Raw genomic sequence first — 12,083 nt, 5'->3', positions numbered from 1 at the left:
GGCGGTACGTTCACGGTCCAAAGTAATTAGCACGTGGTTAACTAAGACCCTAGCTATAGCTGGGTATACATACGTAAGGCGAGCGTGTGTACGTACGTACACATACGTCGGCAGTCATTGAACGTGCTTACAGATCTGGACGTGGCTAGGGCGACGAGGTGACTGACGACGTGCTGGCTAACGACCTCGTAGCGACACCTGTATGTGTGGATCAGTAAATCGTCAGCAAATAAAAGCAATGGACTTGTGTCGGCAGACGACGTACGGGGGCATGAGACGTGGCAACGACGTTCCTCGATCGGTTCAAAACTAATTGTGCGTTCATATCGCTTCAGAAACAAATAAGTACATTCCTATATATATTAGGATCGGAGTACAAGCAACCTTGTAAAAAAATGCATGCATGCCGGTACCATATTTGATATTTCTCGTGCGTACACATCATTCGAGGACGTAGCCGGGGGCAACCCGCTGCTCGATGCCCGCTGACATGCTGCGTACGTACGTCGGAATTAGTAAGGATCCTTCGTGCGTGCCTCCATCCGTGTCTCAGTATTTCCTCTGAATTATTAGAACAAAAAACAAATGCCGACAATATCATCGTGTGGTGAGTATAATTGTTACAAGAAAAAAATGTGCGCGTCACACGCACAGCTACATATGAGGCGAGACAAATAACATGTGTGCAGTACTGCAGTGCAGTGCAGTCGATGCGGGTGTGTGTGTCCTATAAATAAGCCATCGGACGCTGCACTACGCAGCAGGCGGTAGCCAGCCACAGCCACACACAACGACTGACCTACCCCATGCTATCTCTGCATATTTGCGTTCTTGATCGCGCTCTTATTACTCCTCACCGTCGACATCACGCGCACGCATCGAACTTTGTATAGCAGCTAGAGCACCAGAGCCAGGAGCGGCGCGGCACGGGACATGGTGAAGGGCGCGCATTTCCAGGACGCGGCGGTCGACGGCGGCGCCGGCGGCAATGCGGAGGCGGCGATGCAGGGCGGCGCCAAGCGGCAGTACAAGGGCGTGCGGATGCGGAGCTGGGGCTCGTGGGTGTCGGAGGTCCGGGCGCCCAGCCAGAAGACGCGGATATGGCTCGGCTCCTACTCCACCGCCGAGGCCGCCGCGCGCGCCTACGACGCCGCCCTGCTCTGCCTCAAGGGCTCCGCCGCCGCCGACCTCAACTTCCCCGTGCACCTCCCCTTCCACGTCCCCGCCGCCGCCGCCATGTCGCCCAAGTCCATCCAGCGCGTCGCCGCCGCCGCCGCCGCCGCCAGTGGCGGCGCCACATGCAGCCCGCCGCAACTGCAAGCCGGCGCCGCCGCGTCGGCGCCCTACTCGGCCGGCGGTGGCGCCGGCGCCACTCCTCCGTGCAGCTACGGCGACGCGTCGTCGTCGTCTGGCGTTAGCTCCCCGGAGACCGGCCGGAACGCTGGCCTGTGCTACGGCACGGCGCACTACGACGACATGGACATGGACTTGGCGGGCGACGCCGACGCGGACCTCGCCGCGCTCGCGGACATCGAGGCCTTCTTCCAGTCGCCTAAGTGCATGGAGTACGCCATGATGGACCCGTGCAGCACGTTCTTCGCACCGGCGCCCGTGGCTACGGACGCGGCCAGCGAGTGGGCGGAGGAAGGCGAGATCGACCTCTGGAGCTTCTCGTCCCTCAACTGATCCAACCATCGTCAGCTCCTCCACAGACATCAGTTTAGAGGTGAAGCAAAAGCAAGCCTCACGTGATCATCGTCCATCCACTCAACACTTAGCGATTAATTACAGCTGCAACCTACGTGATCAAGAATTGGTCACGGTATAAATAAGCATTAAGGATTAATTGATTCATACTAGTATTAGTTAGTTATTTTACTATACTACTAGTGTCTCATGGAGCTACATGTTTTAAGGCAGCTTTCCATGGAGTCAACGACCTCCCCTCAGTTGCATTGCATGGCATGCTATGGGTAGGGGTAGGAAGCTGTGTGTTTCTGCAAGTGCAAGTAATGGATTATAAATTATGATGATGTACTCCTACTACTTGTGTCCAAAGCATCATCCATTCATCCCCTTCACTTTTTCAGTCATTGCCTCATTGGACGATACTATACTGCGGCTGTTTGGTTCAGCTTCCGGGCGGCTTCTGGCCGCCAGAAGCAGAAGCTGGAGCCAAACGCGCCGCTTCTCGCGCCGCTTCTCCACCACGCGCTTCCGCTGGAAGCCGTCCGCGCACTTAACGCCTGAAGCGCCCGTCACTTGGCTTCGGTTCGAAGCCGCGCCCACTTCCCTAGGGTTGTAGCCCACGCGACGCTCCCCCGCAGCCGCCAAGCCATCGCGCCGCCGCCGCGAACCCATCGCGCCGCCGGCGTTCCGTCTCCTCCCCGCATCGTGGTACGTACGGCGAACCTCCGCCGCGCCGGTGTGATTTATCCTACGACGCGTCTCATTTCCATCTTCCGTAGGTTCCGCGCTCCGAGGACCCAGCCTCATCCCCGTCGTGAAAGAAGCTCTCCCCCCGTCGTCGTCGTCGCAGGTACGACCTCTCTCCTCGGTCCGTGTACCATCTCATTCACCACCGCCGCAACCGTCGTTCATTGACAGTAAACAGTTGGTAGGGTTGCCGCACCTAAACCGGCGCCGTGGGTCCGTCGTGAAGCTTCCTCTGCTCCACCCTTTGCGTCGTCATCTGCACAGGTACGGTGGTGCTCGACTCGATCCAAACCCTCGCCTCCCCCTTCCGGTAGTGTAGCTAGGGTTCGTCGTACCCTTTAATTGAGTACACGGCCGCCTAATCTGCAGTTAATTCATTGGACGAAATAGGGTATCGATGGTTGCACTAGCTAATTGTATGTCCAATGTTGCCTGCAGTTTGCCCTTATCAACTCGCTGTCTTCGTCTTAGGTTCCAATTTGCAGTGCAAGCAAGGTACTCTCATACACATTAGTACTTGTTCCAGGACTAGTTCTTTGTTTGTTTCGCACAATACAGTTTACGAAAATCATGTTTATGTGATGTTCAGATCTCGGGGTGTTACCTGTTTGTCTCTCTGTTGCATCACAGAATCTCCACTCCAACGAAGGTGATGTTCACATTTAATTATTTTCCCCTTCTTATCATTACCATTGTGTATGTTAAGCAGTAATTGTTCATATGTTCACGTTTTTTGTTTACTCCATTCAAACTGTGTTTGTAGTGTCAAAAGTACAGAAGTTAGTAGTAAATGTTTGGTATAGCCTAGGCACTGGAAAAGTAAGCCAAATTTGTGTACATAGTCCCCATGTCTGCTATACTAACGACCTAATAAATCCACATCAGATGGATTCAGCTGACTCCATAGCCGACAAGGCAATTGGAAGGATGCAAGAGATTTCGGACAAGATATTTTCCGTAGCGAGGGAAACAATCCGTCCTGGGCGCGGATTGACCTCATTTGATGCTACCAAACTACGTGTAGCTTTGGAGGAGATAGCTTGCATGCTGGAGCAAGACTCTCTGGTGTTGCAAGAGCATTTGGACATCGTGAACAACTTTAACATCCCGGTTGACAGCAGCTATGAACCTTCTACCTTGTCGTCACCACCCCCCTCTGACGACGACCTGACTCCACATTGGGACTTTGCTGAGCATTTCCAAAACTTCTGGGGGGTTGAATATGACTCCGATCAGATGCCTTCGTTTAGTGACAACGATGTTTAAGGTAGAAGGGAGTGAACCTTGGAGTTAGGTGTTTCAATAACATGGTTGAGTCCGTTAGCTTTTGTGCACTAAGTGCGTAGGGAAACAGGGAATCAGTTAGTTCTTTTGGTTCATGGGCTCGTGTACATGTGTTCCCTGTCATTTTGTCTCCAGTACCAGTTTATTTATGGTTCTCGTTGTGTAATTATGCAAATTGGAATCTTAGTACTTATGGTATTATGTGAACATAATATGGCCAGTATATTCTTCATCTTTGTTGTTGTTTTTAATCCGAAAACAGTACGGATTTTGAACACTATACACTTCTTATGCACTAGATGGACAAGTCCGGCAAAGTTATTGCAAAGTGGGATAGTAGAGCAACAAAAATTTACACAGAAATTTGTGTAGAAGAGGTAAATGCTCGGAACAGGCCACAACAATTCCTAAATGCCGAAGGGTATGCTAACCTCATAAGGAAGTTTAAGGAACGCACTGGGCGCACTTACACCAGGGATCAAATGAAGAATAGGTGGGATTCGTTGAAGAGAATGTTCACCCAGTGGAAAACTCTGAATGATAGGGCTACAGGTCTTGGTCGAGACCCTCATACTGGTTCAATCAGTGCCCCAGATGAGTGGTGGGCCAAGCAAAATGAAGTAAGTTCATCTTTGTTTTCGTAGAGTAACATTAGTATTGGCCATCTAAAAGTAGGACTACGAATTGGTGCAGGCAATGCCAGGCTGTATTATGTTCAAAACAGCCCCCCTAGAGAATGAGGACGAGCTAAAGGTTATGTTTGGACCAATTGTGTGCACAAATGAAAGAACCCTGGTGCCCGGCGTCGAGGATGCTAATTCTTCTTCTGATGATCATTTGGAATACACTTTAGGTGGGGGTGAAAACAGCACACCTGACCCCTGCACTAATGCTACTGGCAAGCGTAAGTTGCGACATGATTCCCCTAAACCAAAGAAGAAAAAAGATTCGAGGGAAGAGTACATGAAAAGACTTGTGGCGGCTTTTGAGTCCCGCTCAGTTACCACAAACAAGTCTATTACCTCTTCTGACAATGACCCGGTTCGCTTAGAGATTAAAAAGCAGCTGATGCAAGTGAAGGAAGATGGATCACCTGAAGGGAGCGAAATACATTTGTTTGCCACGCATCTTCTGATTCATAAGAAGTATAGAGATGTTTTTGCAAACTTGGAGACAAAGGAAGGAAGAATCGCTTGGCTTCGCAATGCTTACGAGTTAGAAACTAAAAAGAGCAACTAGCAGGTGGACGTGGGACAACTGAGTCGTACATGTTTACTATTATCGTTGGTTGTGTTTGTCATCGGACACCTTCAGCCGTATTTGTTGAGTATGTCAGTTGTGTCTGCTTAATGAGTCCTGTCGTGTCAGTTTTCGTTAGTATCATTTTCGCTTTGAAACAGTTTTCCACAAATTCGAGTTGAACATGTATGACAATAATCAGAGTTGTAACTTTGTTACCTATGTGAATCTGTGAACAATTTCGTATGACTGTAAACTGTTCGGCTTCTTTAATATGTGTTTATAAACTGTGCTTACATATGTAATTGTAGCTCTTGGTTGTCTGCATGCAGATGTGTGACCGTTTTGAACACACATCTGATGATGACAAAGATGCACACACATCTGATGATGAAATGGATGCACACACATCTAATGACGAAACAGATGCAGAATTGCTTGTTGCTCTTTATGCTGTTGATATTTGGGGCGGTCATTTCAGTCGGGCTCCTAGAAGAACATTGGTCGAATCTGGTATTCAATGGGTACAAAGAACGTTGGAGATTAGTAACGACTGTTATGACATGTTTCGGATGCGAAGAACTGTTTTTCGACGATTGCATGACACATTGGTACAAAATTATGGGCTGCTGCCAAGTAGGGGTGTCAGTACTATGGAAGCTCTTGGCATATTCTTGTGGGCATGTGGGGGACCACAATCGTTTAGGCAGATCAGAAATAAATTTGGTCACTCATTGGAAACAATTAGCCGCAAGTATAGTGATGTCCTTAATGCACTTTATAAGATGTCATCTGACACAATCAAGCCAAAAGACCCAAATTTTGTGGAGATTCATCAACGTTTGCGAGAGGCGAGGTTTTGGCCACACTTCAAGGATTGCATTAGCGCAATAGATGGTAGTCACTTCCCAGCGGCAGTGCCGGCTTCGGAACAAGCGAAATATATTGGCCGACACGGTTACACGTCGCAGAATGTAATGGCGGTATGTGACTTCGATATGAGGTTCACATTTGTGGTGACAGGATGGCCAGGTTCCGTACATGACACAAGAGTACTACATGATACTTTAATTACTTATGCGGACAGGTTCCCCCATCCACCGGAAGGTATAAAAATATTTTGTTCATTAGTATAGTACAGTAATATTTTATGGCATATGTCCGTAACATTTGTATTTTGATTGTATGCAGGTAAATACTATCTTGTCGATTCGGGTTATCCAAATAGAAAGGGGTACCTTGCACCTTATAAGGGTCAGAAGTACCACGTTACGGAATGGCAAAATGCGAGGCAACCTATTGGGAGTAAAGAAGTTTTCAACTATGCGCACTCATCGCTGCGAAATGTTATTGAGCGATCATTTGGGGTGCTAAAAATGAAGTGGAGAATTCTATTAAGTCTCCCTTCATTTTCGCTTGAGAAACAATCGAAGATAATTATTGCATGTATGACACTGCATAACTTCATTAGAGATAGTGCTCTACACGATAGAGATTTTGATGACGTAGGACCTAATAGCCTAAGTCATGTTCTACCTGCAGGTGAGAGTAGTACTAGCACATCTGATGAGTTAGACATGAGTGATTTTCGAGATGCAATTGCAAATGCATTAGTGTCGTAGTTAACTTAGTGCAGTTGTAACGGTACTTATGATGTAATCAACTCCACTAATTAGTTTGTTATTACCTTTATCTGCGTTATGGGTTTCATTTTTTCGTTTTTTTCTAAGAGAATCTGCAATTTGAGAATCTGTATCCAAACACGTAGATTCTGACGAACAGCTTTTCTGCACAGCTGCCGAACCAAACACCTAAATTCTAACCACCAGCTTTTCCCAACAGCCAGCTTTTCCCCACAGCCAGCTTTTCAGAAAAGCTGGCCAGAAAAAAGCCGAACCAAACACGCCCACTAGTACTCCAGTAGTATCCAAGTAGATGCAGGATTTCTGGGATCTCTGTGACTGGAAATTTCGTGTGGACCATATATGACAGACATATGCCTTTATTTGTGCTTACCGATACACAGTGACAGTACCTACCATTTCCTCTCATTCAACCAGGACCTCAAATGTGGGATTCATCTTTTTCTTAGTGCCTATTGAGCTGCTGCCACATCATTTCAAGGATTTGGTCCTTGAAATCATTGAAATCAAGGTTCTGCATGCAGGGCTGTGAAAATTCAGGCTGCCGGCCTGCAAAAATCGCCACTGTCAGTCTATCACTAGATTTATATAGGCAAAGGTTGTTGCTAAGTTCAACTAGTAGGATTGAAGAAAATAAAAAGGTTGATAATGGATTTCAATCAGAACATAAAAATGAACAGAAAATCTTAACCTTAAACTGAAGGCGTCCGGTAAAAATTGAAAAAAGCGGGTTGGCTCAATTAGAGAGAGTAGTCATCGTACACGAAAGCGACGGGTTAAGAAGAAATGACATGTCGCCCTATGCAGCTACACTCTCACACTGAAGCATTTTTTCCGACTAAAGCTCGCCCCTTTTATTCCACCGTAGGATCAGTAAACTGAGCCTTTTGCTATTATAATACTCATTTCGTTAGGCTTTAGTACTTATAATTTTACCTTCTCCATAATAGTATTCACAGGTAATCCTATTTTTTTAAAATAGTACTTCGACCTCTTTTTAATCATTTTTTTTTCTTATTTCTCAGCACCGTACTCCCTACTTTTCCTCTCTCCCTCTGCATCTCTATTCATGACAAGAATGCATACATACATACAACATACTAGCTATCATAGGTGTAATTCTCAGATGCATCAACAAGTGTGATCATATTTATTACTGACCGGTTAGGTTATATATCACAGTAGCTATCATCCACGGCTGAACAACTCTAAGTAATTCTCTTGTCTATTGTTCGTCTTCCATTTTCATGCCAAATAAAAATAATATACAAAAATACTACTATCTATCTTGACAAGAACATGTTCAAACGGTTGCTGGTGACCCTCATCCTTCAGCCGATCAATAACATCCTAGCACGGATATTAGCATTTGCAGTTATCTGTAAGTTCGATGAATTCCTGCTAGAACTGATATATCAGTACGGCCAATTTAGGTGGTGAGAAATCTCTACTACTTATTAAGTTAGCAATACTAGCCTGCCTTTTTGTGTTCTTTCTGCGATCTCAGCCGTCCATTCTACCGTTCTATAATCTCAGCCGTCCAATCCCGCACACCAGTTTTCCGTGCGCAGAAAAAAAATCAAACCGGGGCTGCCTAGGAATCGAACCTTGGATCTATTGAGCAGAATGCCTAGCCTTCCACCCTCTAGCCAACATGACTCATGTTGAATTGTGTATATTTTCAACTAAAACGTCTTTTGTGTTTAACCCACCGTCCACTCTGTATGCTAACTGAGTCTAGAAAAACATTTATAACTTGGCCCCTAATCTTTCTGGAATTTGGGACGCAGTCCAGGAAATAAAGAAAATAGAGAAAATGAGTTTAGAAATTGATTTTTAGTTTAAAAATAATTGCAGAAACTCATTTAATTCATGGAAATTTCATATTAAATCCAAATGAGTTCATTCCAATTTCTATAATTCTATAATATTATTTTTATCACATAATACCTCTGTTTTGTCATGAAAACAACAATAAAATTGATTTCCTAATTAATCCTATATCAAATACATAGAAACTTTGGAAATTCGTAACTTCCCCATTTTAATTCCAAATTGAATCGTTCCAGTTGTGTTAGTCTTGTATGAATATTTACTACACAGTAACAACATTGATTATACCATGTTTCATACTTTTATAATTAGATATTTATTTATCCTATGTTAATTGGGTTAATCTATGTCTATTGGATTAATTTATTTAATATATTAATATAGTATTCTAACTTTGTGGTTATACGATGTTTGACCATTAGTCTTGCAAACACACACTTACCTTTTTGTTTAAGCAAAAGCGTATGGTGGTACGTCTCCAATGACTAACGATGTACGAGAGAATTTCTTTCGGTATGTGTGAAACGTGCTCTCCAATAATGAGATCATACAAATCGTGATATATATCAAAGTCTGCATGATACTGATGGTTGCAATGTAGTGGTGAAACAGATAGATTATAAATAACAAAATTTATGTGTGGCCAGAATCACAAATTGATTATGAAACATTTTCTCATAACGGTATAACACATATTTTGTATATAAGTTATCGTAGTATACTGTTATTATATATTCCCGTTGCAACGCACGGGCATTCAGCTATCATGTATAGAAGTCTGCACGGTACTGTTGGTTGCAATGTAGTGATGAAATAGTTAGATTGAAATAACAAAATTTATGTATGGCTAGGATCACAAATTAATTACGAAACATTTTCACATAACAGTATAACACACATTTGTTCATAAGTTATCATGATATTAAATGTTTCTGTTGCAACGCACGGGCACCCACCTATATGTGTTTATGTCTACATCTATGATAGGAAACACATCTACTACATCTCTCTCCAAGCTCCCTTGCTACCATTGCACAATGCGTAGTAGTAGATAAGTATCACCGATATTCTTGAATTATATTTTTGGATTAATATTATTTAAAGAAGAGCTTTGCATGCTATTTCTTTTGTTTGAATAATGCATTATACTTAAATTCCCTTTTTTGCATGTGTGAAATTTTTTCTTCGTAATATTTTTTCCATGAATCAGACTTGTGAGTCATTTTCATAAACCAACGCCAAGCATGAATCCATGTTTCCTACTTCAAACCCCGAACAAACTCCATGAGCAGGAGGCATTATTCGTGTTGTCGTCGCTCATCGATGACGAGAAGAAGCTTGGAGACTGTCAGTTCGACCTCTAAAAGCAGTCTTACGTGGTCGCATGCGCCGCTGTGTACGACAAGCTCCCGCGAAGCCGCCACTTGGACGCGGTCCAGAGCAGCTGCACCGCGCTGTCCATCGTTAAGCAGGGGGGCCTCATGGTTGTCGCCAACGTCGACGACTCTCGGGTTGTTCTGGACACCGCATCCGACGACGACGCCATCACGCCGTCCAGCTCATCGTCCACCTGAAGCCCAACCTGCCACGTAAGTCGCTACTGACCGGACATGAATTCTTGTGCGCTGGGACGATGGACGTTGCTGACGCTGTGTGAGTGTCCTCGAACATGATGTATGTAGTGGAATAGCGCATTCGGTGGTGCAACGGCCAGGGGTACTACCTCGCTGATGAGCCCGGGGTGCACTTCGTTTGGCAGCCCAACCAAGAGTCATCGGTACTCGTCATGTCGCGTGCGTTCGACGACTACTATATCGAGGATTGTGGCGTCATCTTGGCGCCGGAGGTGACACCGAGGAGGATCGACAACAGTGACCAGTTCGTCATCCTCGCCACCGTCAGGGTAGCTTTTGTGCCGGCCTGCCTTTAATTCTCTTCACAAACACATACACACTTACCTTTTTGTTTAAGCAAGAGCATATGGTGGTGCGTGTCTGATGACTAACGATGTACGAGGGAATTTTTCCGGCATGTGTGGAACGTGCTCGTGCTCTCCGATGATGAGACCACCATACAAATCGTGGCATATATCGAAGTCTGCATGATACTGATGATTGCAATGTAGTGGTGAAATAACTAGATTAAAATAACAAAATTTATGTATGGCTAGGATCACAAATTGATTATGAAACATTTTCTCATAACAATATAACACAGATTTTGTATATAAGTTATCGTAGTATACTGGTATTATATATTACCGTTGCAACGCACGGGCATCCAGCTAGTAAGAAAATAAAATGAAACAATTAAAAATGGGTTAGAATACTATTTTAAAGGTAGGTTTACTTGTAAGCACTATTATAGAGAAGATAAAATTGTAAGTACTAAAAGAGAGCAGCCTGATAAAAGGAAAACTATAATAGCAAAAAGCTTCAGTAAACTAGTAGAGTCACGGCCCATCAAAGAAATTACAAAGCTGCTGGTGATTGGCGAGGGGGTCATACCAAATAATGGCCATCAGAGTTATGTTACAAGACTTTTTTTCACGATCGAGTTTATAGTTAATGACTTCTACAAACCTACAGAAGAGGAGGCTTAAGTTATTTTACAAGTCTTTTTCACGACCGGATTTATAGAAAACTATATTAGTCCAAATGATAATCAGTTGGACGAAGTTTATTTTGTTACACACAAAAAAACATATCTTCTACCTATGTCTCCTACGCTCTCCTCCCACAGTCCCACCGGTTCTATTCAATTTTCTTCGTCGGACAAATGAACAGTCGCCCCCAAATGTGGTATGAGGGGTAGGTAAATTTAGTCCAGTGTCTGTATACTGGGATTGGAAATAGCAAACTAGACCTTTTATCATCGGTCCATTCCTATTTCCTGGTGGAATAGCTGTTTGGTTTTTTAGGCTGAGCAATAAATAATTCTATTCTCTCATCTGTCATCTCCTTACCCAGCGCCTCAACGGCGTGAGTCATGAGCTGGAAACCTGCAGCAGCATGGCCAGAGATTTCCCACAGCTATCATGACAACTTGGTAGCAGTATCCAGTGATCCTGCGATGGGTTCTGTTATGGATCAGTTCAAGATGCAAATGTTTGTCAGTTTATGAAGCGCACTGTGTGGGTCATAACCAGTCCATGCCAGACAGGATGAGGGCAACCCCTGATAACATATTAACAGACCCATACCCAGCTCTTTACAATCTAGCTCCACCGTCCGTGCTCCCATCCATACAAACCGTTTGCTATGAAGAGCCACCTAATAAGCCATTGAAGTGGTGAATTGTGATCTTGGGGGGAATATGCGACTATCTTGTTTTATTTGCAACTTTTCCTGAGTTTATTTATGATTTCTTAACTTTCAATAGCCAACCATGACCATTCGTCCATTATCAGAAGTGAAGGCTAAACCCAAATTATCAGATACCGGTGTCGACATATTGGTAAATGCCCATTATTTCTTGTCTGAGGTAATCCAGTGAGCTTATCTATGGTAGCCTTCTTTTACAGCACCTGTTCTTTGTGTTGATAAATGTTGCCATGTAGGCAGGCATTGAAGAGATTGGACATTAAGAAGGAAGAGCTTTCTTCGATCTTAGTTGACCTGACGGGACGGGCACATCCAGATTTGAAGA

At 44.5% G+C, this 12,083-nt stretch overlaps 3 protein-coding genes across 3 annotated transcripts; all 3 read left to right on the top strand.

Annotated features, from left to right (window-relative positions):
• The first annotated feature begins 695 nt into the window (after window positions 1-695).
• Window positions 696-2,043, top strand: LOC100216705 (uncharacterized). Its single transcript, XM_020537786.3, has one exon. The coding sequence runs from the start codon at window positions 934-936 to the stop codon at window positions 1,684-1,686; it is 753 nt and encodes a 250-aa protein (XP_020393375.1). The 5' UTR covers window positions 696-933; the 3' UTR covers window positions 1,687-2,043.
• Window positions 2,044-2,467: 424 nt separating this feature from the next.
• LOC103627793 (putative nuclease HARBI1) lies at window positions 2,468-6,624 on the top strand. Its single transcript, XM_008648093.2, has 6 exons — window positions 2,468-2,539; window positions 2,622-2,700; window positions 2,875-2,931; window positions 3,026-3,085; window positions 5,292-6,066; window positions 6,151-6,624. The coding sequence occupies exons 5-6, from the start codon at window positions 5,292-5,294 to the stop codon at window positions 6,579-6,581; spliced, it is 1,206 nt and encodes a 401-aa protein (XP_008646315.2). The 5' UTR covers window positions 2,468-2,539; window positions 2,622-2,700; window positions 2,875-2,931; window positions 3,026-3,085; the 3' UTR covers window positions 6,582-6,624.
• LOC103628875 (L10-interacting MYB domain-containing protein-like) lies at window positions 3,100-5,208 on the top strand. The gene is made up of 2 exons (XM_020538707.2): window positions 3,100-4,340; window positions 4,414-5,208. The coding sequence occupies exons 1-2, from the start codon at window positions 4,020-4,022 to the stop codon at window positions 4,957-4,959; spliced, it is 867 nt and encodes a 288-aa protein (XP_020394296.1). The 5' UTR covers window positions 3,100-4,019; the 3' UTR covers window positions 4,960-5,208.
• Window positions 6,625-12,083: the final 5,459 nt, after the last annotated feature.

This window comes from Zea mays, chromosome 5, assembly GCF_902167145.1.
Source record: "Zea mays cultivar B73 chromosome 5, Zm-B73-REFERENCE-NAM-5.0, whole genome shotgun sequence".
Lineage (NCBI taxonomy): Eukaryota > Viridiplantae > Streptophyta > Magnoliopsida > Poales > Poaceae > Zea > Zea mays.
The sequence above is the reverse complement of the archived record's forward strand: the minus strand, read 5'-3'. Positions and strand labels throughout refer to the sequence as shown.